General features: G+C 49.7%; 1 protein-coding gene across 3 annotated transcripts; it reads left to right on the forward strand.

Moving 5' to 3' along the window:
- Positions 1-14,717: 14,717 nt before the first annotated feature.
- On the forward strand, positions 14,718-24,875 carry Lzts3 (leucine zipper tumor suppressor family member 3). 3 transcript variants are annotated; one of them, XM_042694546.1, is made up of 6 exons: positions 14,718-14,817; positions 19,093-19,168; positions 19,797-19,960; positions 20,492-20,965; positions 21,279-22,133; positions 22,446-24,875. In XM_042694546.1, exons 4-6 carry the CDS (start codon positions 20,510-20,512, stop codon positions 23,142-23,144), a joined length of 2,010 nt encoding a protein of 669 aa, XP_042550480.1. In that variant the 5' UTR covers positions 14,718-14,817; positions 19,093-19,168; positions 19,797-19,960; positions 20,492-20,509; the 3' UTR covers positions 23,145-24,875. The 3 variants fall into 3 exon arrangements, with proteins under 3 accessions (XP_042550480.1, XP_042550478.1, XP_042550477.1); XM_042694544.1 differs by having other exon boundaries at positions 19,106-19,168; XM_042694543.1 differs by lacking the exon at positions 19,093-19,168.
- The last annotated feature ends 1,611 nt before the right edge of the window (positions 24,876-26,486 follow it).

Raw genomic sequence — 26,486 nt, forward strand, 5'->3', positions numbered from 1 at the left:
GTTCTTGTTGTTAATTCAAGGTGACTCCTAAACATAAGCCACCTTCTTCCTCTGGTGCCTGGTGGAGGAGGCAGTTTTCTGTTCTGGCCCAGAAGGAAGTTGTCTATGTGGATGGTGATGGGGAAACAGAACATCAGGCTTCAGGATCACAGCCTTCCTAAGGGGAGGAGTTGTCAAGGGTGATTTTGACTCATGTGTCATAAGCATTGAATATAGAAACTCAGTTCCAAGTAAGGGGTAAACTCTTAATCTCGTCAGCACCAAGTACTTGGAGATAGTGAATAGAATGCATGCATTGTTTGGAAAGCCATCTGGAGCCCACAGTCTTAGTGGGAAAAGGAAGAAACATAGTACGAGGTAGGAACATCATAAGGTAAAAATGGAGCTGGCCGCTAGTGGCTCACACCTATAATCCTAACTACTCAGGAGGCTGAGATCTGAGGATCATAGTCCAAAGCTAATCTGGGCAGGAAAGTCTATGAGACTCTTACCTCTAATAGATTACTCAGAAATAGCTGGAAGTGGCACTGTGGTTCAGTGGTAGAGCATAGACTTGAGCAAAAGAAGCTCAGGAACAGTGTCCAGGCCCAGAGTTCAAGCCCCAGGACCAGCAAAATAATAATAAAGTGAAAACAGATGACTTATAGTTAGATCAGTGATTCTCAACCCTGGTTATTCATTAGAATTACCCAGAGAGTATTCCATAGTTTCATCTCAGGCTGTATCCAAGACCAGAATCAGAATCTCTGGAAGTAGCATCAGAGGCCATCGGTATGAGACTTTAAAGGGCAAGTGAAGTTGAGAGGAACCAGGAAGAGTGGTGCAGATTAAACAAGTTGCAAGTGATTAAAATCCTCAGCAAAAGAGGTTTCTCATAGCAAGTCCAGAGTCTTCCCACGTCCCCTCAGTCATCTTCCCCACTGCGAACCGTACCAAGATGGCTAATGTAGCCCCAACAGAAGCCCCAATGGCCAAGATCAGGAAAAATGTACATCCCTTATTCATATCCTGAAGCCTTTTAAGATTCTTCAAAAAGACAATATGGAGGGAAAAACCATACCAAAAAAAAAAAAAAACAAGCGAGGCTGGGAAGGTGGCTCAGTGGTAGAGTGCTTGCCTTGCATGCCTGAGGCCCTGGGTTCGATTCCTCAGCACCACATAAGCAAAAAGAAAAAAGCCAGAAGTGGTGCTGTGGCTCAAGTGGTAGAGTGCTAGCCTTGAGCTGAAGAGCTGAGGGACAGCGCCCAGGCCCAGAGTTCAGGCCCCACGTCCGGACCCACCCCCCACCCCACCCCCCCAAAAAAACAAGCCTTATTATTTAGTATGAGTCTATTAATCTAATAAATTGCCCAACTATACAGTTTACTAAATAACATTTTGCTAAATGTGTTTTAACTGCTTATACAACTAATCAATGAAAATTTATAGGCTAAACAACTTGAGGGTTCTTCAGACATTTAAATAAATTGTTAATTTAATAGACTAAAGTAGTCTAAGCATTTAATTAAAATCCCCATTAGCTCAGTTGTAGTAGTATACACAGGCCTTGGGTTTGATCCCCAGTACCACAAAGACAAAAAGAAAATCTTTTTTTTTTAATAGTACTGTAGTTTGAACTTAGAGCCTCACACTTGTTTAGTTTGCTTGCTTGGCTGATGCTCTACTACTTAGACATCCCTCCAGCCCATCTTTTTGTTGGATAACATTGGAGATGAAGTCTTGTGGACTTTGTTGGTCTCAAAGCTCAGTCCTGAAGAGTTCAGCCTCCTGAATAGCTAGGGTTATAGGCATGAGCCACCTGTACCTGACTAAAATTCCTTAATTTAATATATGAAATTATTTTACATGCTTCTATATCCTAAAAGTAGGCTAGATACACCAAGTGTTATAAATTACAGTACTGATCTGAACATGTCTTTTTGTTTTTTGGTTTTTTTTGGTCCGGTTGTGGGGCCTGAACTCTGGGCATGGGCACTGTCCCTCAGCTTTTCAGCTCAAGGCTACCACTCTACCACTTGAGCCACAGCACCACTTCCGGCTTTTTTTCTTTTTGCTTATGTGGTGCTGGAGAATCGAACCCAGGGCCTCATGCATGCAAGGCAAGCCCTCTGCCACTGAGCCATCTTCCCAACCCCACTTACCTATTTTTTTTTTTTTTTTTTGGTCGGTCGTGGGGCTTCTTTTCTGCTTATGTGGTGCTGAGGAATCGAAACCAGGGCCTTATGCATGCAAGCGCAAGCTGAGCCACCTTCCCAGCCCTCATTAGCTCTTTTTTACTTTGTGTATGTCTGAATTAAGGAGATAATCCCCTGAGGATTGGATCCCAGGGCCTGGAGCTTACTAAACATATACTCTACTATATGTACTACATCCTAACCTCCATTTTAGGTTTTATTCTGTTCTGAGGAGACAGTGTTTATTTACCCTGGAACAACAGGTATTCAAGTGACTGATGACCCAGGTTCCCAACACCTACTTACATGAATCCTTTGGGTTTCTCCTCACAGAAGGAGCTCTTGCCAAATATTTGCCAACCAAGTTTGGGATTTTGTAATTCCCAAGCAGTGCTGTCCTGGGTGTCTTCATAACTACTCCAGCATAGGTCTATTTTGGTACCACTTACAATAGAGTCTAATCTGACTCAGTTTATATTATAACTTCTCTTTCTCGTGAATCTACAAAGCCTGTTATTGGCAAAGCTCTATGGTTGGAAAGTCATATAAGACAACTTGTCTCTTAAAAATGACAGTTTACAGGATTGTCCATTACTTGAAAACTTATTGAAAATGACTGTGTAATGGGTACTTATACTTACCTTTTCCTTTTTGGGGCTTGAACTCTGGGCCTGGGCACTGTCCCTCAGCTCTTCAGCTCAAGGCTAGCACTCTACCATTTGAGCCACAGCGCCACTTCCGGTTTTCTGGTGGTTTATTGGAGATAGGAGTCTCACGGTCTCTCCTGCCCGGGCTGGCTTTGAACCGAGATCCTCAGATCTCAGCCTCCTGAATAGCTAGGATTACAGGCGTGAGCCACCAGCGCCTGGCTCCACTTACCTATTTTCATATGCTTAAAATTCCCTATATCAGAAAGTTTAAAAAACAAAACGAACCCTTGATGGCCTGAAGGGGCTTATGAGACTGCAGATGTGGCTCAAGTGGTAAAGAACCTACCTAGTAAGCACAAGACTGAGGTCAGTCTCCAGTACTTCCAAAAGAAAAGAGTAAAGTAGCCACTCCATTCACCTGGCAGTTGGGTCATTCCCCTAGGCTTACTACAATAACCTACCATACTGTACAAGTTGGGTTTTTGTAACATTAGAAAATTATTTTTAGCTGGGCGCTGTGTTTTTGTAACATTAGAAAATTATTTTTAGCCAGGCACTGGTGGCTCATGCCTGTAATCCTAGTTACTCAGGAGGCTGAGATCTGAGGATTGCTGTTCAAAGCCAACCCGGGCAGAAAACTCTGTAAGACTCTTATCTCCAGTAATCTACCAGAAAACTGGCAGTGGCACTGTGGCTCAAGTGGTAGAGTATTAGCCTTGAGCTGAAGAGCTGAGGGACAGCGTCCAGGCCCCGAGTTCAAGCCCCATGACCAAAACACACACACACACACACACACACACACACACACACACACATGTGTACACATACATACACATTGTAAGAACATTTTAAAAAATTACATCTATGGAGAACCAGCTGAGTACTTAGCATGTCATTAAACATCCCTGGGAAAGAGCAAAAAAATGTCCACACACAGGGGAGTTGTGGTGGTATTACCTTAATAGCTGGCCAGTCCCTCAGCTAAGCAAGTATGAGATCAGCTGGTAGAATGGATGAAAGGGACCAATGGCTAACAAAGACAGGTCTTCCAGGCTGAGGGAAGAGCAGATGAAGTAGAGAATGTAAGGCATGAGGTAGACATGGACTGTTGGGTGAAGAATGGCATTAGAGGTGGGAAGGGAAGGGAATGCTGAGCCCTGAGATTTGGGCTATATTTGGAGAGCTGGGACCTAAGGGAGGAATGTTTTTGTCTTGTTTTTATTTTAAGACAGGGTCTCATTGTGTATGTAGCACAGGCTAGTCTAGAACTAGAAATCCTGACTCAGCCTCACAGGTGCTGGAATTACAGATATGTGCCACCATGCCTAGCTCTGGAAACGTTTTAAGAAGTGTCTTGAATCAGTAACTTTCTCTCTTTTTTTTTTTTTTGTCAGTCATGGGGCTTAAATTGGCCTGGGCACTGCCTCTAAGCTCTTTTGCTCAAGGCTAGCGTTCTTTTGAGTCAGAGTGCCACTTCTGGTTTTCTGGTAGTTAATTGGAGATTAGAGTCTCATGGACTTTCCTGCTCAGGCTGGTTTTGAACTGTGATCCTTGGATCTCAGCCTCCTGAGTAGCTAGGATTCCAGGCGCCAGACAATAACTCATTTCTTAAGCCTTTACAGTCCTTGTATCTCCCCAACCAGCTTTTCCTCTGTACCTCTCAGTAGGCTATTGTGGGTGCCCCCTAAAGCATGCACCTGGCACCTCTAGTTCCAAACTTTGGCCCCAGAATTAGGCTCTGATGTTCACTTTTGTCAACAGTATTGTTTAATAAGAAACTCAGTTCATCTCCAATTAACCAAAAAAATCAGGACTGGAGGTATGCCTCCAGTGGTCCAATGCCAGCCATACAAGCAAGCTTGAGACCCTGAGTTCAGACCCCAATACATATACTACTAAAAAAGAAAGAAAGTGCAACTCAGGAGAAGAAAAGTTGCAAAATGGTAACAAATAGTAAACAGTAACAGACACAAAGGCAAATAATAAGTTCCAAGAGGTTATTACAATGTCTATCTGCAGTGATCATATAAATAAAAAGTTTACAAACAAGACTTTATTTAAAGCTAAGCCAGGCACGGGTGGCTCACGCCTGTAATCCTAGCTACTCAGGAGGCTAAGATCTGAGGATCAGGGTTCAAAGCCAGCCCAGGCAGGAAAATCTGTGAGACTTTTTTTTTTTTTTTTGGGTCCGGTCATGGGGCCTGAACTCTGGGCTTGGGCGCTGTCCCTTAGCTCTTCAGCTCAAGGCTAGCACTCTACCACTGGAGCCACAGCGCCACTTCCGGCTTTTTTCTGTTTGCTTATGTGGTGCTGAGGAATCGAACCCAGGGCCTCAGGCATGCAAGGCAAGCGCTCTACCACTAAGCCACCTTCCCAGCCCCTCTGTGAGACTCTTATTGCCAATAAACCACCAGAAAACTGGAAGTGGTGCTGTGGCATAAATGATAGAGCTCTTCAGCTCAAGGATAGCGCCCAGGCCCAGAGTTCAAGCCCCACAATGACAAAAAAATAAAAATAAAAAGATCTGAGAATAACCCATAACTTTCCATGATATAATAATCTTACTGTTACTTGCGTTTAAAGGAATAGTTGTCTGCTTCATAAGCAGATGTGAATACACAACACTCACTTGGGAGGAGTGAGTAATTTTACTTTAAATCTCCTCTCATAATGAAGTAAGGTCAGATAAAACCCCAGTGCCAGGGGCTGGGAAGGTAGCTCAGCGGTAGAGTGCATGCCTTGCAAGCATGAGGCCCTGGGTTTGATTCCTCAGCACCATATAAACAGAAAAGGCCGGAAGTGGCGCTGTGGCTCCAGTGGTAGAGCGCTAGACTTGAGCTGAAGAGCTGAGGGACAGCGCCCAGACCCAGATTTCAGGCCCCATGACTGGCAAACAAAAAAAAAACCCAGTGCCATAAAACAATATGCATCAATTATATAAAACATTAAATGTTATAGGGAGAACTTGGGGAACATAAGAAAAGCAAAACCCATCTAAAGTCAACTGTGCAAATCAGTCAAAAATCATGGTAAGAAAGAGAATACAGTCTATGTTTACTTTAACTTGGTGGTCATGGGGCATTCTCTCTCTCTCTCTCTCATGTGTGTGTGTGTGTGTGTGTGTGTGTGTGTGTGTGTGTGCGCACGCGCACATATGCATGCACAAGAGCACTTGCATGCACAGCTTATCAGCTCATAAAACAGCTTGTAAAAGAATTCAGCACACTTGGATCATAACCATTTCAGTTACACTTTTATAAGATAATTCCCAAGAGCTGAGATAAAAATCAAGAATTAAAAACAAAAAGGGTAACTCCCAAGACTTTTACTGATAATTCCCATAAATCTTTGGGCTAGTGTCAAAGATCTTCATTTACTTACAGAGCAAGCATAGCTGATTGTGTTGATGCAAGCTAATCAGTGATTGGAAAAGGATAAGACAGAAGGATTGTTAGTTTGGGGCCAGTCTGGGCTATAAAAAATTTTAAGGAAGCATGAACTACATACTGCATAAAAAGACCCAGTATCAAAAAAAAAAAATGTAGGTTAAGCAGACATAAAAGGCAAAATGCTTTAGTATAGCCATCCTCACTTTGGTGGGTTAAAGTACCATGTCTGCCCCAGCTTAGTGTGCAGAGGTAACAGCAGCCATCCATAGAGAAAGCCCCATGTCCTCTCCCAAGTGACTCCAAGGAAGTCCTTGCTAACTTAATAGATTTTTTTTTTTTTTACTTAGGTTTTGGTGATTTCATTTGTCATTCAACGTGAATGAGCATCTCTCTAGTGCTGCTGTAACAAGTTACCATAAAGTATTGCACAGGTTTATTATTGTACAGTTTTGTAGCTTAGAGTCTAACAGAGGTCTTAACGGCTAAAATCAGGGAGAAGCTCTCTCTGTTCATGTTAAGAGATTTATTTTCAGGTGTCCAGAAGCCACCTACATTTCTTGGCCTGTGGCCCTTTTCCTCCATCTGCAAAACCAGTTTTGTCACATACCTCTGACCATTCTGTAGACACATCTTTCCCTCTCGTCTGCCTTCCTAATTTTGGCTGTAGTTAGGGCCTGATACTTGCTAGGTAGGCACAACTACTGAGCTAGTATCCACTTTTTTGGGGGGGGGGGGGCGGTGTCGGTTGTGGGGCCTGAACTCTGGGCCTGGGCGCTGTCCCTCAGCTCTTCAGCTCAAGGCTAACGCTCTACCACTTGAGCCACAGTGCCACTTCCAGTTTCTAGTGGTTTATTGGAGATAAGAGTCTCATGGGCTGTCTTTAAACACTGATCCTCAGCTCTTAGCCTCCTGAGTAGCTGGGATTACAGGTGTGAGCCACCAGCACCCAGCTCTCCACTACTTTTGTGCACTGGTTATTTTTGAAATAGGGTCACTTTTTGCCTGAGCACACACCTACACTGTGCTTCTCCTATTTATTTATTTATTTATTTTTTGCTTCCTGCTGTAGCTAGAATGGCAGGTACACATTACCCAACTGTCCAGGCTGGCCTTGAACAGCAATCTTACCAGTTTTAGCCTACCACATAGCTAGATAACAGGTGTGCACCACTGTACCCAGCTATTGTTTGAGAAGTAGTCTTGCAGAAAATACAATCTTTCCAATAGCTAGAGGACAGGTGTAATCTTCTCGTGTCTCTCTTTCACTATTTATGTGTGTGTATGGTATAGAGGTTTGAACTCAGGGCCTCTTTCTTGTCAGGTTAATGTTCTGCCTCTTGAGCCATACCTCTGTCTCTTTTTTTTTTTTTGGGTCCGGTTGTGGGGCCTGAACTCTGGGCCTGGGCGCTGTCCCTCAGCTCTTCACCTCAAGGCTAGTGCTGTACCACTTGAGTCACAGCGCCACTTCCGGCTTTTTTCTTTTTGCTTATGTGGTGCTGAGGAATCAAATCCAGGGCCTCAGGCTTGCAAGGCAAGCATTCTACCACTGAGCCACCTTCCCATCCCCCTCCATTTCATTTTGAAGTTGGGTCTTGACAACTGTTCTGTACCCATTGTCCTCAAACTACCATCCTCCAGATCTCAGCCTCCTGAGTAAGTAGAGTTACATGTGTGAGCCCCCAATGCCTAACTTCTAATTCACTTTTTTTTTGGTTGTGGGGTTTGAACTCAGGACCTGGGGTCTGTCTATCCCTGAACTTTTTTTGCTCAAGGCTAGTGCTCTACCACTTTGAGCCCCAGCTCCACTTCTGGTTTTCTGGTAGTTAATTGGAGATAAGAGTCTCACACACTTTCCTGCCTAGGCTGGCTTTGAACTGTGATTTTCATATCTCGGCCTCCTGAGTAATAGCTAGGATTACAGGCATGAGCCACCAGCGCATGGCCCCTTGTTCACTTTTAAAGATTTATGTGACTACACTGGGCCAACCTGGGTAATCCAGGCTAGTTTCCTAATGTGAAGGTCAGTTGATCAGAAGGCTTAATTCTCTATAATCTTAATTTCCTTTTTCTGTATAACTTAACATATTCATAGATTCTGATGATTAGGATTTAGACATCTTTGGAGAGCTGTTACTATTCTGACTAGAGTATTAAGATGGGGATTAGGAAATTTTAAAAAGAACTCTGTCTAAGTAGATCCTATAAACAGTAGGGAAGACAGATGATTAATCAGTTCCAATTTTCTCATGTCTTTTGTAAAGTTTTGGCATTAAGATCATTCCACCTTTATAAAATAAACGCATGGCACAGCCTGTAACCCTATAGTTGGCACACACCTTTAATTCTAGCTGCTGGAGAGTCCAAGGCCTTAATGTTTTGGGTAACTTGGTGAGACCCTGTCTCAAAAATAAAATGAGAGGGTAATGGGGGATGAATATGAGCAAAGTATTTTATGTGCATGTTTGAAATGGAATAACCCATGGGGCTGGGAAGGTGGCTCAGTGGTAGAGCGCTTGCCTTGCATGCATGAGGCCCCGCGTTCGATTCCTCAGCACCACATAAGCAAAAAGAAAAAAGCCGAAAGTGGCACTGTGGCTTGAGTGGTAGAGCACTAGCCTTGAGGTGAAGAGCTGAGGGACAGCGCCCAGGCCCAGAGGTCAGGCCCCATGACCCCCCCCCCAAAAAAAAATGGAATAACCCATTAATGTAAAAAGAAAAAAAGAAGAGGGATAAGAAAGAATCCAGGAGAATATAAAAGTATACTATATGCATGTATGGAAATACTGCAGTGACAACCCTTTGTACAATTAATATGTGCTAATAAAAAATAAACAGGCCAGGCACTGGTGGGTCACACCTGTAATCCTAGCTACTCAGGAGGCTGAGATCTGAGGATTGCGGTTCAAAGCTAGCCAGGGCAGGAAAGTCTGTGAGACTCTTCAATTAAGCACCAGAAAACTGGAAGTGGCACTGTGGCTCAAGCGGTAGAGCATTTGCCTTGAGCTGTAGAGTTGAGAGACAGCGCTCAGGCCCAGAGTTCAAGCCCCACGACCAACAAAAATAAAAATAACAAGCTGGGCACCCCCGGCTCATGATTGTAACCCTAACTACTAAGAAGGCTGAGATCTGAGGATCACAGTTCAAAGCTAGCCCAGGTAGGAAACTCCGTGAGACTTATTTCCAATAAACTACCAGAAAAGCCAGAAGCAGAGCTGTGTTCAAGTGGTAGAGTGCTAGCCTTGAACCAAAGAAGCTCAAGGATAGTGCCCAGGATCTAACTTCAAGCTCCAAGACTGGACCAAATAAATAAACTAAAACAGGGCTAGGGATGTAGCTTACTTAACATGCACAGGCTCTGGGCTGTCTTCAATACCACACACACAAAAATAAAAGCTCTTCATCTTTTCCTATAATTTAGAATTAATCTCAGGGCTGGGGGTTTAGCTCAGCAGAAGAGTGCCTGCCTGGCAAGTGCAAGGCCCTGAGTTCGGTCCTCAGCTCTGGAAAAAAGAAAAAAAAAAGTTATAAAAGACTCCCCCCACCCCCCCAAAAAAATAAGGCAACTAGAATTAATCTCCTTAAAGCTTGGGTAGAATGCAGCAGTAAAACAATCTAGGAGATACATGCAGAAAAGCCAGATAGCTTGCTTAGCATGCACAGGCTATGGTGTTGATCCCCAGCACTGGAATAGAAAACAAAAAAAAATGCTATGCCAGTTTCTTTTTTCCTATAGCATCTCCAACATGGACTATCATCAGCCTTGTGAATTTTTGTTTTAACTACCTCCTCATGTCTTTGGAGAGGAAGAGTTTCCCAACCCAGAGTTCCCAAACAGGACATTTGACACTTGTACAGGTGAGAGTGGTGGTAGTTTATTAGTTACGTGTATAATCATCACCCAGGGAAGGAGGACATCATAAGCCATGTAGGGCTACAAGGGACTTGCACCTGCGAACTGAGTGGACAATCAGAGGCTGTGCAAGGGCAGATTTTATAGAAGCAAGAGGATAGGGAGTCCCTAGTACCTGCTGGAGATGTGATTGGTTGGTTTGAACAATTCCAATAGTTGTCAGGGAACTAAAACCCCCTACTGAGCAATAAGTAGGAATTGCACCAGGTCTATTTGATAAGAGGTTTGTTTGGTTAGGGGACCTTATCATGGGTCCAAAGGGAGAGCAAACCTTGTGGTTAGACCATTTGAGGCCTTTTGATTTTTTTTTTTTTTTTTGGTCGGTCATGGTGCCTGAACTTTGGGCCTGGGTGCTGTCCCTCAGCTCTTCAGCTCAAGGCCAGTGCTCTACCACTTGAGCCACAGCTTATGTGGTGCTGATAAATCGAACCCAGGGCCTCATGCATGCAAGGCAAGCACTCTACCAATGAGCCACCACCACTTTCCCAGCCCCAAGGTCTTCCTGATTTTACCAATCAGTAGGAAAAATTATTAGATCTTAATTCCAACTGTTTCTGGATAATTAGAAGGGTCCTTATTATTATTTTTTTGGTGGTGGTATTGGGATTTGAACTCAGGGCATTGCATTTGCTATACAAGTCGTCTTCCATGAGTCATACTCCCAAACCCTTTTGCTTTTAGTTATTTTTCAGGTAGGGTCTCAATTTTTTTGCCTGGGCTAGCCTGGACCATAATACAGTCCTTAAGCCTTGTGTGGCAGACATTAATCACTACACTAGTTGAAATAGGAGTCGCCATAATTTTTGCCTAAGCTGGAACCAAACTGCAGTCCTCCTGATTATTGTGGCTAGCTATGAATTAAAAAGCTGAGGGCTGGTAATGTGGCTGAGTGGCAGAGTGGTTGCCTTGCATACATGAAGCCCTCAGTTTGATTCCTCAGTACCGCATAAACAGAAAATGCTGGAAGTGGCACTGTGGCTCAAGTTGTAGGGTGCTAGCCTTGAGCTAAAGAAGCTCAGGGATAGTGCCCAGGTCTAGCGTGCAAGCCCCAGGACTGGCCAAAAACAGAAAAAGCTGAGTGAGAGCAGGAGGTTCTTGGTTCAGGCCCCAGTACTGGCATGCACGGGCATACCATACGTGCATGTGCACACACACAGATACAAAAACACATTCTTCATGAAATACAAAACTATAAAGAGGGCTGGGAAGGTGACTCAGTGGTAGTAGAGTGCTTGCCTTGCATGCAGGAAGCCCTGGGTTCGATCAGCACCACATAAGCAGAAAAGGCTGGTAGCGGTGCTGTGGCTCAAGTGGTAGAGGGCTAGCCTTAAGCTGAAGAGCTGAGGGAGAGCGCCCAGGCCCAGAGTTCAAGCCCCACGGCTGACAAAAACAAGAAAACTATAAAGAGCAAGTAAGTCAACATAAAAATAGAGGTGAAATGGAAACTGGCTGAAATCAAAGGAAAATAAAACAAATGCCTCATTGGTGAAAACAAATAGCACTCTTGACTTTGAAGAAAATTAACTTTGTGGTATTGAGGAAGAACTTAAGATACCCAAGATGCAGAGAAACAGAACAGAGATTTATTTGACAATGGTTATCCAAAGTGACAATCTTAGGGGGAAAAAAAGCAAAATCTATTCATAGAATGCACAGGAACATATTAGTAGACTTTTCAAAGCTGAAAAGATATATTTTCTTTCTAGAAAATTAACAAAGGCCCCCACTGGAAACATGTATGACTACTGTGGGTAAAACAAAACAAAAAACTTTTACGGCACCAGGCAAATAAGCTCAGCTTTGATTCCATTTTTACTGTGAGAGAGTGAGGTAAGGACAAGGGAATCAGGAAGTTTGACAGGCAAGAATTCTATAAACATTCAAGCCACCATGAAGGCATTTTCACCTAGAGCAAACAAAAAACAAAAATGCCCTCCCTGAAATCACAAGTCATGCAAAACATGTGTCCAAATAAGAAATAGAGGGCTGGGAAGGTGGCTCAGTGGTAGAGCGCTTGCCTTGCATGCCTGAGGCCCTGGGTTCGATTCCTCAGCACCACATAAGCAAAAAGGAAAAAAAAAGCCGGAAGTGGCGCTGTGGCTCAAGTGGTAGAGCATTGGCCTTGAGCTAAAGAGCTGAGGGTCAGCACCCAGGCCAGAGTTCAAGCCCCATGACAGACAGACAGAAAAAAAAATAAACAAGCTGGGGGTTCGGAATGTGGCTTAGTGATAGAATGACAGGCACTCTAGCTGGGCACCTAGCTCAGGCCTGTAATTCTAGCTACCCAGGAGGCTAAGATATGAGGATTGCAGTTCAAAGCCAGCCTGGGCAGGAACGTCCATAAGACATTTATCTCCTGTTAACCACCAGAAAACCAGAAATGGCGCTGTGGCTCAGAGTGGTAGAGTGGGTTAGCCTTGAGCAAAAGAGCTCAGGGACAGCACTCAGGCCTCAAGTTTAAGCCCTGTGACTGACAAAAGAAAAAAAAAAAAACTGAGTCTATCATCGTAGTCCAAGTGGACAAATGTAAGTGGGTCTGAGGACAAAAGATATGTTAAATGTCATATAATAACCCCACAAATATAATTATGTGTCACTTGAGGCTGGGGGCATGCTTTAGGTAGGAGAGTGCTGGCCTAACAAGCAAAAATTCAAACTTCAGCACACACAAAAAAGTTTCTCATTACATAAAAGAACATAAAAAATTAGGTCATTGACGTGCAATAAACTATGTATAATGTATATATAATATTATATATATATAGAGAGAGAGAGAGCGTACCAGAGCGCATATATGTAACTCAGGGCCTGGGAGCTATCCCTGAGCTTTTGTACTCAAGGCTAGTGCTCTACCACTGAGCCACAGCTCTACTTCTGGCTTTTTGGTGATTAATTGGAAATGAGAAACTCACAGACTTTGCTGCCAGAGATGATTTGGAACCTCAAACTTTAAATCTCAGCCTCCTGAGTAGCTAGGATTAGTGGTGTGAGCCATCAGCGCTTGCCTTACTTAATCTAAAGGCAACCATTAGACCTAAAAATAGCTTACTGCCAGGCACCAGTGGGTCACGCCTGTAATCCTAGCTTCTCTGGAGGCTGAAATCTGATGATCGCAGTTCGAAGCCAGGCCGGGCAGAAAAATCCCCGTGAGACTCTCCAGTTAGCCACTCAAAATAGAAGTAGGAACTGGGAAGGTGGCTCAGTGGTAGAGCCCTTGCCTTGCATGCATGAGGGCCCTGGATTCGATTCCTCAGCACCACAAAAGCAGAAAAAGCCAGAAGTGGCGCTTTGTCTCAAGTGGTAGCCTTGAGCTGAAGAGCTGAGGGACAGCGCCCAGGCCCAGAGTTCACTAGACCTCACAACCGACAAGAACAAAACAAAACAGCACTGTGACTGTGCTTCAAGTGGTAGAGCACTAGCCTTGACCACAAAGAGACTCAGGGACAGTGCCCAGGTCCTGAGTTCAAGCCGCACAACCGACACCGCCCCCCCCCCCCAAAAAAGCTTTCTGTTTTAGAAATCACTAGAATATAAAAGCAAATGTGGAGAACGTCAGAAAACAGTAAGACATAAAAGTACATCAGCCGTCACAGCAGGGAGAATGAACTAAAATCTTAGCCAGGATGAAGGTGCTGCGGTCTTTAGCCTGGACCCTGGTGCCTCCAGGCTTTTTACTGACGCAGAGCCTCCGGCGTGGTTAGTTTCCCCACCCTAAAGGAGGCTAAGGCTGTAGTCCAAGGCCAGCTACTTCCTCGGGTCGGTCTTCTCGATCCTTGGGGCACTTCCTCTCCCCACCCGGCGCAGTAACTGCGGCAGGCCGGCGCTACGGGTGAAAAACAAGTCCCCACCTTGCTTCCTCTCACTCTGGGATGCAACGTGGGGGCTGACACCAGGCACACCGCACAGAACGAAGGCACGCAAACCCTTCTGGAGTACCAAGTGTCTTATTTCCTCGGCGCACCTCCTTGACAGCCTTCGGGAGCAGCAAGTTTTACTGGCCCTCCACGCCTCCCACGAGCGTGCCAGGGACCCTCGCGCGCCGACTGATCTTTCCTAGTGGAGTTCGATCAGATCCAGCTGCACCAGCTCAATCCGCCCGGACCTTGCAGAGTCTCAGGGTCTCAAAGGCGGTCCACTGGAAGGCTTCGTCCGGAAGAGCACATCCCAAAGAATAGGGCTCGGGGCTGACTCGGGATCCCCTTCCTCAAGCCCAAAGCGCTCATTTCCCTATTGCCTAAAAACGATGGTGGGGGGGGGGAGGGGTCGGGGGAGTCAGGGTAGGCGCGGTCTTGCTGGATTGGAGAGAGAGAGAGAGAGAGAGGAGAGACTGGGGGCTGAGCCCAGAGCGCTTGGTAGGGCGAGAAAAAGCTGGCAGCCGAGGAACTCAGCGGAATTTTGGCGCCTCCGAGCGGGCGAGACAGTGGGGGTCCCAAGTGTCAACTCGCGTGCAGCGACTACGGGGTTAAGGAGCCCCGCCCCAGCACGGGGATTGGCGGCTCCGGGAGGCGTGGCCTGAGGGCGGGCCCGCGTTTGCCGCAGCCGCTGGTGGGCGGGACCCGGGCGGGGAGCGGGAGGGGCGCAGAGCGGAGCCGGGCCCGCGCCGCGCGCCCCGCCGGGCGGGCTTCGGACTGCGCCAGAGAGCCGAGCCGGTGGAGTCCACGTCGGAGACCCTGCGCCGGACCCCGAGACAGCGAGTAAGTGGGGCTGGCCCACCGCGGCGCCCCTCCCGGCTCTGACCCGCCTCCGTGTCCGCTGCACTGCGCGACGCGTCTGGCTGGACCCGTAGCTGGGGAGGGGGCGCGTCCCGCTGCTAGGGTCCCGGGGGGAGGGGAGAGGAGATGAGGCTGATGATGTCATGGATGCTTCGCCTGGCCAGGGGGAGGTGGCGGCCGGAGGGGGTGCGGCCCAGATTATGTCACCTCTTCCCTCCGCGCCCCGCCCCCCGGGGCCACGCGCGTTGTCCGGGAGCCCGAAGAGGTGCGGGCGGGATTTCCCCCACCCTGGAGACCCCCTGGCACCTCTGCTAATGGCTTGTGGCCGGGGTCTCTCTCTATTGGCGCTCTGCGCTGTGGGCTGATGGTGAATGGCGAGCCCTCCTCCCCCCACCCCCCGCACAGCTGAGGCTCGCGTGTGCGTGTGCGTGTGTGTATGTATGTATGTGTGTGCTAAGATGTGAGGGGGGTGCGCTGTCGGCTCCCTCAGTCCTGAAAACCGGCTTCATCAGAGCTGGGATGGAGGAGGATAGGGTCTCTTCCCCTTCGGTTGCTCATACCACCAAGGGAAGATGGATCTTCCCTCATACATCCCAACCAAGAAGTTCTGGAGATCTCTGCACCCCAAAAGGCCCAATAGTGCCCCCTGAATCCCATTCCTTCTCAGTCCTTCTACCTGGAAGCCCTTCCTGATTCCTGTTCGGATTAATTGCCTATTTGCACAGTTCCTAACATTCCCATGTGCATTTGCCCTGAATTTTCTTCATGTCAGAATCTAAAGACCCCCTAAGATATCATTCGTTCCCCAAGAGTACCCACAGGCCAGCCTTGGGAAGGTCTCAGTGAAATAACCCTAGGGTATCCTGAGCCAAGTGCTCCAAGACCCCTGGGGTATCAGGGATGCTATCCCAAGAGACAGCATTTGGACTGGTGCCAGAAGGATTAGGATGGGCAGAAAGCTGAGAAGAGGTTGTGTGTGGAAGAGAGGCTCAGATCAGGAGAGACAAATGCAGGATGGGCACCAGGACAAGCTGTGGGTCCTCTGCTGCAGGCTCTTTTTTTTTGGGGGGGGGGGAGCAAGAGAATTACCAGATATTTTACCCATGATACACTTACTTCTTAAAATTCCTGCAAGGTAGGTGTGAGAATCTGAGGTGAAATCACCTGTATAAGGTGATCAGTCGAGCTGCGATTTACACTTGGAGCTGATGCCACCAGAACTACATTCCCTGTGCTTACCACTGCTTATGGAAAGATTTGGCTACAGCAGGGACAAAATTGGCTTTGCCCTTTAGAAAGAGTCCCTAGCAGCACCTTGGGGAGGGGGTGGAGAAAGCCAGTGAGAAGACCCCAGCAAGGGTGTTGACAGGGACCCTGCTAAGATCTTCAGGATGTGGAATGGGTTGGGCTTGGGGGCTTGCGATCTCAAGTGTTCCTAGGCAGGGTGGGCACTGTGGGTTGGAGGGACTTGCATGTGTGACCCCCCCCACCCCCATGGGGTCTCCATTTGATCTTTTTTGCGGCTGCTAACTGCTGTGTGTAATGTCACCAGCACTGATGGTTGATGGAACAGGGATAATCAGGCAAAAGGCTGCTGTCCCAGTGTGATGTCGTGAGACTGGACCACCTCAGGATCTTGGCCCACAGAGGAACTTCAGTCCTTCCTTTCTGCTCAGTTCCCATTTGTCAGGGAAATGTATCCTTCTCCTTGTCCTTCCAGCTCTATGCCAGGGTTATTGAGGAAAAGTTGCAGCAGCCCAAGCTTGGAAGAGGCAAAAGATAGGGTATGTTTACCATGATATGTTAGAATTAAGGGGAGCAAGGCTCCAGGAGTGAATTTCTCAGATAGAGCACAAAGAAATGGAAGCTCAGGTCCTGGGACCTTGTTTTCATGCAAGACTGTAGGGCAGAGAAGCATAAGACCATCGTCCAACCTATGGCCCAATTCTCCTTTCCTGGATCTTAAGAGTAGGTGATGCTAGGGGCTAGGAAGGTGGCTCAGTGGTAGAGTGCTTGCCTTGCATGCAGGAGGCCCTGGGTTGGATTCCTCAGCACCACATAAGCAAAAAGAAGAAAAAAGAGTAGGTGATGCTGTCTGTTTGTATTGCATGTTATGTTTACATCTCCCCAGACATTATCCCCATCATTCATGATCAAGATCATTTCTGAGGGCTGGAAAGGTGGCTCAGTGATAGAATGCTTGCCTTGCATGCCAGAGGCCCTTGGTTAGATTCCTCAACACCACATAAGCAGAAAAAGCCAGAAGTGGCGCTGTGGCTCAAGTGGTAGAGCACTAGCCTTGAGCTGAAGAGCTGAGAGACAACGCCTAGGCCCAGAGTTCAGGCCCCACAACCGACAACAACAACAAAAAATCATTTCTGAGGTTCTTTACACCTAAGCCTGGTACAGCCCCCTTGGTAGGCCCTTGCCTAGGTCTGCCTAGGATTAAATAATCCTTGCCTTTGGCATATCAGCATACTCAAGTTTCTGCCATATTTAATATTTAATTTAAAAAAAATTTTTGCCGGGTGCCAGTGGCTCACACCTAGCTATTCAGTTGCCTTTTTTTTTTTTTTTTTTTTAATCCAGAGCTGAGGACCAAACTCAGGGCCTTGCACTTGCCAGGCAGGTGCTCTTCCACTGAGCTAACCCCCCAACTCCAATCCTAGCCACTCAGGAGGCTGAGATCTGAGGATCACAGTTCAAAGCCAGTCTGGACAGGAAAGTCCATGAGACTCTTATCTCTAATTAACCACCAGAAAACTGGAAGTGGCGCTGTGGGTCAAGTGGTAGAGTGCTCACCTTGAACTAAAGAGCTCAGGGACAGCGCCTAGGCCCAGAGTTCAAGCCCCACGACTGACCAAAATATATATTTTTAAAGCCCTTGGATCCCAAACCTCTTTAAGTGACAGCATTCTCTGGCCTCTTTTAGCAGGGAACTCTGTTGCATCTTCTCTTTGCACCCTTCCACCCCTATGCACCACTTTTCTGAAGTAGACACCAATGATGTCTTTAGCTGCCAAATCCAGGGCACACTCTTCAATGCTCTTTTTTGTTAACACTGAGAGCTGCCCCCACTTTTTTTTTTTTTTTTTTAAAGATAAGAGTCTTACCATGTTGCCCAGAGTGCATTGAACTCCTGGGCTCAAATGATCTTCCTGAATAGCTGGGACTACAGGTGTGCCTTGCCCCCACATTCTTGAAGCCCTCCCCTTCTTGATCAGCTTCTTCTGGCCTTTTTCCTGTTCCCACACTCCCTCCTAGACTTCTGGGACTCTGCCACCCTAGCTCAATGCTGGGCCCACCCACACCACCCTTGGATGCTGACATCCCAGTCTCTCCACCCAGTGCGTGAGAGGTATTTTTGTTCTTCTCAAAATCACCTGTTTCTCCTAAGCAATCTTCCCTTGTCATGTTAAGGGTGTCATACCACCCTGGTACCCCAGCCCAGACTCCTACCAAGTCCCCTCCACTTGAACCCTGGCTGTATGAAGTTTTTGCCAGTTCCTCTTTCCCAAACTCTGCCCAGGCCTTACTGGTTCCAGACCTCAGATCATTCAGCTTCCATCCTTCTAGTCCCAGCCTCCCCACCTCCTTTTGTATCCCTGAGGAAACACTCAGGGATGGTAAGAGAAAGGGGGCATTTTAGGGTAGGAAGAAGTTTCAAGGTTGAAAGGTAACAAGTAGTTGTGAGTATGCTGACTGGTGGAGGTAGAGCAGGGTCTAGAGAGAGGCAAGAGAGGCCTGGAGCACAAATTTTAATGAGACAGCTCTGTCAGGGTGGTGCACCTGTCTGCTCTGCACTTCAGTTGTGCCCTAGCTGCCTCTCATGCTCCAGCCTAGTTCCAGCTGAACTGGCCCAAGGGGGGAGGGTGGCAACCTGCCTTTCTCCACACCTTTGAAGGCAGCTGAGAGAATGGAATTCTACAAGGGTTATAGATCAACTTACTGGTAAACTTTCCCACCATCTAAGGCTGTTATTACTGGCATGATCAGAAGACACTGAAGGGCAAGCTCCCTTGGTCTGGAGTCTGATAGGAGGGACACAGCATGTGAACTAGGCATGAGTGTAGTGTAGTTTAGAGCACTTGAGGTAGTGCCACCAGGGCCCCTCACCTTAGAGAAAGGGAAGGGCTCCCTTCCTGGTGTCTGCTGGGATAGGGTGTTACAGTTCTGAAGGGTGACCCCTCTGATTTCTGACACATGCATCTAAGCATGTAGCCAGCAGCTGGCACTGCTTAGTGCACTCCATTTCAGCTGGATTATGCAGATTTCTGAGACAGGTGAGGACCTGAAACAAAAGAACCGGGAAGTGGGGCTTCTGGGAGCCCAGGTAACTTGAGGCCCAGCTCTCCTCCCCACCCCCTCCCCGCCCTTTCTGTAGGGCGGCTTTGGGAGAGGGGACACACACACACCAGAACTGACTCTGGGGACTTTACCGTGAACTGAGCAGGGGTCAAGGTCCACAGGGAAGGGGGAGGGGGTAATCCAGGAAGTCTTCCTGGTGGCAATGAATTCCTAGAGTGGCGGGGCGGGATCCTCAGGGTGCCGGTGGGTGCTGAGGCCCCACCCACCTGTGGGCAACGCTGGTGGGGAGGGCGGCTCCCGCTGCTGGCGGGCGCTGCGTCCGGGGGACCCCGGGCCTCCTCCAGCCTCCGCCTGCGGGGGGGACCACTACGTGGTACGGATCTCGGGGCGGGGGTCCCTCCCTTGGGCTGGCCCCGTGCAGCCCAGTTGGGAAGACTTCCGAGAGGGTTCTCTTGTCACTCCGCTGCCCGCCGCGGCCCGGGTGCGTGGGTCCGCATGCTCACCGCTGCGCCCGCGCCAGACCCCGGCTTGCGCCGCAGCCGCGGCTCCGCCCAGCCCACCCGGAGACCCCGGTTCCGCGCGCGCTCGCCGCCTCCCGGCGCCTGGCGCGCGGCAGCTGGGCGAGGTAGGTTCTTGTTCCTCCCATTTCGCAGAGGAGAAAACTGCAGTCCAGGATGACTCGGTCAGCTCGTCCGAAGGCGCGCCGCTGGTTCGGGCCGAGCCCCGACTGTGAGAGCGAACCACTCGGCCCCTACAGACCGGGCCTCGGAGGGTCCCAGGCTTGAGGACCCATCGGCCCCCCACCCCCCTTGGAAAGGCAAGGACGGAAGCCTGCGCCGGTAGTGAGCTTCCACCCCTGCCCCTGACTGCAACACCTTAAGTTAAAGGGGGCTGGGAAGGACCCCACCGTCAATATTTGGATAGGGTTGTTACGTCTCCCCTTTAACTTGTGAGGTTCTCTATCTGATTCCTATACTGCTCTCCTTTTCCCACCCCACCTCCCCAGTCCTGAGGTTAGGATATAGAGGCCCAGACCTAAAGAGCCCCTAAATTCTGGGAATTGCAAGAGAGAGGGTCACTGAGGCGGAGAGGCTCATGATGGATGGGATGGTTGAGGAGTGGAGTACTGAACTGTGCCCAGGCGGGAGGGTTTGTGCATGGCGTCCTGGGGTATCAGGCAGCCCACATTACCACTCTTCACCCTATTCCTTCACCTTGGATGGTCCCGAGATCTTGTACCCATTGTAGGGACACTGAAGGGCAGAGTGGGGTAGGGGGTGAATGCCTGGGGGTGGCTTGGCACTGGGAATGGGGTCTGATCTCTCTGCTTTCCCACCTGTGCCCACAGTGCCCCCCTGGCTTAGTCATGGCGAAGCTGGAGACACTGCCTGTGCGTGCCGACCCAGGGCGGGACCCCCTCCTGGCCTTTGCCCCACGGCCTTCTGAGCTTGGCCCTCCAGATCCCCGCCTGGCCATGGGCAGTGTGGGCAGCGGTGTGGCCCATGCCCAGGAGTTCCCCATGAAGAGCGTGGGCACCCGCACAGGGGGTGGGGGCAGCCAGGGCAGTTTTCCTGGCCCCCGAGGGAGTGGTGGCGGGGCCAGCAGGGAGAGGCCCAGCCGCTACCCCTCAGAAGACAAAGTTCTCGCCAACTCCCTCTACCTCAATGGCGAGCTGCGGGGCAGTGATCACACAGATGTCTGCGGCAATGTGGTGGGCAGCAGCGGTGGCAGCAGCAGCAGTGGTAGTGACAAGGCCCCACCACAGTATCGTGAGCCCAACCACCCACCTAAGCTCCTAGCAACCTCGGGCAAGTTAGACCAGGTCAGTCACCAGAGTCTGGGAGCCTCACAGCATCGTGCCAGGGTGGGAGATAGCCCAGAGAGAAGGGTGAGGTGGGCCTTCTTGGGGGCTGGGCTGGGGGGCTGAGGAGTGGGGCCCTAAGTGTTGCTGTTGGATCCAAAGCAGAGAGATCTGGCTTAGGAGAGAGCTAAAGTGAGGACAGACATGAGGAGCCTCTGGGTGGAGATCTAGTAGGAATAGAAGGTGGTGCTCGGACAAGACCAAAGAGAAGAGGCTGGGGCCAATCTAAGGTCTTCTTCTGATGTCTACTCCCCCTTCTCTTGCTTTTATGCAGTGCTCAGAGCCACTAGTTCGGCCATCAGCCTTCAAGCCTGTTGTACCCAAGAATTTCCATTCCATGCAGAACTTGTGTCCCCCACAGACCAATGGGACCCCTGAGGGACGACAGGCCCCAGGTGGCCTCAAGGGAGGACTGGACAAGTCTCGGACCATGACCCCAGCTGGGGGGAGTGGAGGTGGTCTCTCAGACTCAGGCCGGAACTCACTCACAAGCCTGCCCACCTATAGTTCCAACTACAGCCAGCACCTGGCCCCCCTCAGTGCTTCCACCAGCCACATCAACCGCATTGGCACTGCCAGCTACGGTAGTGGCAGCAGCGGTGGGGGGTCAGGCTACCAGGACCTGGGCACCTCTGACAGTGGGCGGGCCTCCAGCAAGAGCGGATCATCATCATCCATGGGGCGGTCAGGCCACCTGGGGTCTGGGGAGGGTGGAGGTGGAGGCCTACCATTTGCAGCTTGCTCACCACCCTCGCCCAGTGCACTGATCCAGGAGCTGGAGGAGAGGCTGTGGGAGAAGGAGCAGGAGGTGGCAGCTCTTCGACGCAGCTTGGAGCAGAGTGAGGCTGCTGTGGCTCAAGTGCTAGAAGAGCGGCAGAAGGCGTGGGAGCGTGAGCTGGCCGAGCTGCGACAGGGATGCAGTGGGAAGCTGCAGCAGGTGGCCCGCCGTGCCCAGCGTGCCCAGCAGGGCCTACAGTTGCAAGTGCTGCGGCTGCAGCAGGACAAGAAGCAGTTGCAGGAGGAGGCGGCCCGGCTGATGCGGCAACGGGAAGAGCTAGAGGACAAGGTGGCCGCCTGTCAGAAGGAGCAGGCCGACTTCTTGCCCCGGATGGAGGAAACTAAGTGGGAGGTGCGGGCAGGGGGTTTGGGCCTTCTCCATCTCCCCTTCCTTCTGTTCCTCTAGAAAACCCATAGCAGTAGACCAGAACTGTCACGGGAGGAGTGAAAGGAGTAAGGGAACCAAATCAGTTGAGTGTCTGATTCTGTGAGATCAGCCATGTCTGTCCTGAGCCCCGCAGGTTGCCTGGTGTGTCATCCCTGTCTGTCTGAAGTGGACTGAGGCTGGCACGGAAGCTGGGTGCCTCTGGTGCTTGAGCTGGATTGAGGGTTGAGCAGAGCTTTGTCTTTACCCTGGTTTCTCTTGCTACCTTTCCCTGCCCAGGTGTGTCAGAAGGCTGGTGAGATTTCCCTCCTGAAGCAACAGCTGAAGGACTCACAGGCTGACGTGTCACAGAAGCTGAGTGAGATCGTGGGGCTCCGCTCACAGCTGCGGGAAGGCCGAGCCTCGCTGAGGGAGAAGGAGGAGCAGCTGCTCAGCCTGAGGGACTCCTTCGGCAGCAAACAGGCCAGCCTGGAGCTGAGTGAGGGAGAGCTGCCCCCTGCCTGCCTCAAACCGGCGCTCACCCCTGTAGACCTGGCTGAGCCACAGGAAGCCCTGGCCACCTGTGAGAGTGATGAGGCCAAGATGCGTCGACAGGCTGGGGTGACGGCTGCTGCCTCCTTAGTTTCTGTGGATGGGGAGGTGGATGCTGGTGGGGAGAATGGGACACGGGCCCTGCGGAGGGAGGTGGGGCGGCTGCAGGCCGAGCTGGCAGCTGAGCGGAGGGCCCGGGAGCGCCAGGGTGCCAGCTTTGCAGAGGAACGCCGCGTGTGGCTGGAGGAGAAGGAGAAAGTGATCGAGTACCAGAAGCAGTTACAGCTGAGTTACGTGGAGATGTATCAGCGCAACCAGCAGCTGGAGCGGCGGCTGCGGGAACGTGGAGCCTCAGGGGGTGCAAGCACACCTACCCCCCAGCATGGGGAGGAGAAGAAGGCCTGGACCCCCTCTCGGCTTGAGCGCATCGAGTCCACAGAAATCTGATCCTTCACCTAGGCACATGGCCTTCTGACAAATACCCTGTTGGAAGGCCTGAGGTCCTAGTATCCCTTTCCCTCCATTTCCCTTCCCCATGTCCCCCATATCCCCAGACCAAAGAGGTTCTCAAAGCAGCTGTGACCAGGCTCCTCCCGCCCCCCCCCCCCCAGCTTTAGCACTGCCCCCATGGGCAGCCACGTGGACCCCTCCTCCCAAGGAGGGCATGGGGGAATCAGAGTGCATGGGTTTGAGGGCCCAGGCAGCAGGGAGTGTGCTCCCTTTCTGGGAAGCCCCTTGTTGGAGATGGAGGCAGCAGGCCTGTAGTGCCAGGAGATGCCCCAGCCCTTCTAGGGGGGTCTGGGATGCTGCCGTTGGCCACCTTGTGTCCAGTTTCTGTACTCCTAGGCTGTGCAGCCTGAGGGGGCCTGCACGGGTCTGCTGATGCTGACAGATCCTGGGCTCCCAGTCTCTCTCCTTCATGTGGTTGGTTTTCCCCTCCCCGGGGGCAGATTGGCAGGACAAGAGGGAGCAGATGGCCTGCCTGTGGTTGAGAGGGCTACCTGCCCAGCCCCTCCCCCCAAGGTCTCTTGGGCTCAGGCATCAGAGCCTGGCCTGGTCCTGAGTGTATGTCTCTATGTGTGTGTTAGGGGAGAGAAGGGTTGGGGCTGGAAGCTCAGTGCCCAGGACAGATCTGCCCTCCTGTTCTTAAGGAAAGGAGGAGGCTTCTTAGCTCTACCCTTACCCTTCTGGCCAGAATTCTGCAGGGCAATAGCCCTCCCTCCCCCTACTGCTTGGCTAACCCCACACCCAGGGCCACTGTCCAGCTCTAACTACAGCTATTAAGTGCAACCTGCCTCTCAGGCACTACCCTTGCCCAGTTTCTGAGGTCAGATGAGTGTCTGTGATGTCTTCCTGTGTCTTCCTTCACTCACTCCCCCCCCAGCCTCCTGCTTTCACGCTCAGAATATCATCTTCCCAGGCTGCCTTTTCCTCAAAGTCTCACCTTTCTTCTAGTAGGAAATTCTGCTTGACCTTTGGTGCACTGCCCACTTCCCAGTTCTACTGGCTCAAATCTGAGCCTGAGGCCCTTGTTTTGGGGAAGGGCCAGAGCAGGTAGGATGTGATTGCCCTTGAAGAACAAGGCTGGCCTGAGAGGAACACTGACCTCTTGGTTCCTTGCCAAGCTCTGAGTTGGTTCAGTATTTGCCCAGGGAGGGCTGGGATGGCCATCAGTAGGGGTTGGAGCAGCCAATGTCACTTCCTTCTCTGGGGTCCTTCTCAGAGTCTATCTCCCCAAGATAGGAAGGGAATTTCCCATTTCCCTTCTAAGAAAGTAAATTTCTAATTCACCAGCAATAAAAATTGGAGGAGGCTTGGCCCTCAGTCCTTGTATTTCTCTTTTTCACTCTCTCTTCCACCCCCAAAATTGAGTTTGGGGGGCAGAGTGGAGAGAGTTGGCAACTACTGTGAGCAAGTCCCCCAGCCCCTGACCAGCCTCCTCCCATGACTGGTGACTGTTTAATGAGCTGTGCAACCCCCACAAAAACAGGAGTGCCCCTTTCATGGCCTCCAACCTTCTGCACAGCCCCTTCTGGGTGGTCCTCATCAGGTTCCTGAGCTGGATGGGAGGCTATCCTGGCAACCACTGCCTATTCTACCCCACTCCTCATTGCACCTGCCCCAGAACCTGGGCCTGGGCCACAGGGACTGGGAGAAAAGAAGGCATTAGTAGGAAAATAAATTAAAAAAATATGAACAGACTCAGCTTTGGGATGTCCAACCACAAAATAAATTATATATAAATATATATAATATATATATATATCTACCATATGTGATGGAAAGACTTTTCGTTTTCTTTTCCCAAAGAAATAAAATGGAGAAAGCCTCTTGAATGGCATTCTGTGGCCTGATTGTGTCTTTGCAGGTGCAGGAGGTAAGGTCCAACAGTGGAGAGGGCAAAGCTGGAGTAAACATTTCCCAGGGGAAGCATGAAACCAGAGGTGTTCACTGGGCCCTACTAGGAGGTTGGCCCATGCCCAAGCTCCTGTGCACTTCCCCCAAGTTGGTGTGTGTGTGTGTGTGTGTGTGTGTGTCTGTGTGTGTGAATAACTTCTATATTTCTACCCAATGGGGCTTTCTCTTTGGCAACACGAGATACAGCCTGAACTTATCTAAGCCACTTTATAGTGACTGGCATATTGTTGAGGGAAGAGGGTATAAAAGGACAGAATGGGTTGGCAATTAGTAACAAAATGGATCTGATAAGTGTAGTGCATAGCAGTGAGTTGTCCTTTTCCAGAATTGCTTCTGTCCTCAAAGCCACACAATCAAGAATGTGTTTTGCTGTAGGAAACACAACTTGATTTACAGAATCTTTTTTTTTTTCCTGGTCGTGGGGCTTGAATTCAGGGTCTGGGTTCTGTCCCTGAGCCTCTCTGTACTCAAGGTTAGTGCTCTACCACTTGAGCCACAGCACCACTTCCGGCTTTTTCAGTGTATGTGGTACTGAGGAATTTAACCCAGGGCTTCATGCATGCTAGACAAGCACTCTACCACTAAGCCACATTCCCATTCCTGATTTACAGTACCTTTGTTGTTGTTGATTGTGGAGCTTGAACTCTAGGCCTGGGCATTGTCTCTCAGCTCTTTAGCTCAAGGCTAGTGCTCTACCACTTGAGCCACAATGCCACTTCCAACTTTTTCTGTTTATGTGATGCTGAGGAATCAAACTCAGGGCCTCATGCATGTGAGGCAAGCACTCTACCACTGAGCCATCTTCCCAGCCCTGATTTATAGTATCTTAGTGGTTCATTTTTCCTCTCCTGGGGGGGGGGGGGGGAAGTCTGGGTGTAGGTGTCAAAGAAGTTGATTCATTGTGGACCTAGATAGGCTAATTCTCCCATACTAGCTTGTTTCCTCCTTGCCACAAGGTGGCTGCCATCTTATGAAGGGATTGGTTTGCATCACTTTATCAGGCAAGTAAAAGCTTTCCCATAATCGTGTCAGCATCCCTCCCTTTTAATCTTGTTGGTCAGAACTGAGTCATATGCTCCTCCTACTTCAAGGGAGATTGGGAAATTGAGTATTTGGCAAAGAGTAATAGGATTGTCTCACATCTCCTAGAGATGGGCTTTCTGTTGTCTGGCCACTGCTAGCAGAGACAGACCTGTAATCAACAACTAATAAGCATTTCCTGGTCTGACCTATTGAGAGGCCCCTCAAGCAGTGGCATCCGTGGTCTGGGGTGCCAGGCAAACTGCTCTCCACAAAGTTCAGCAGTTAGGATGCTGGACCCTCACCTTGGCCAGGTCATGTCCTCTCTATATAACTTTTGATAAGATGCTG

This window comes from Dipodomys spectabilis, unplaced genomic scaffold (genome assembly GCF_019054845.1).
Source record: "Dipodomys spectabilis isolate Male_0828 unplaced genomic scaffold, ASM1905484v1 ptg000175l, whole genome shotgun sequence".
Classification (NCBI taxonomy): Eukaryota; Metazoa; Chordata; class Mammalia; order Rodentia; family Heteromyidae; genus Dipodomys; species Dipodomys spectabilis.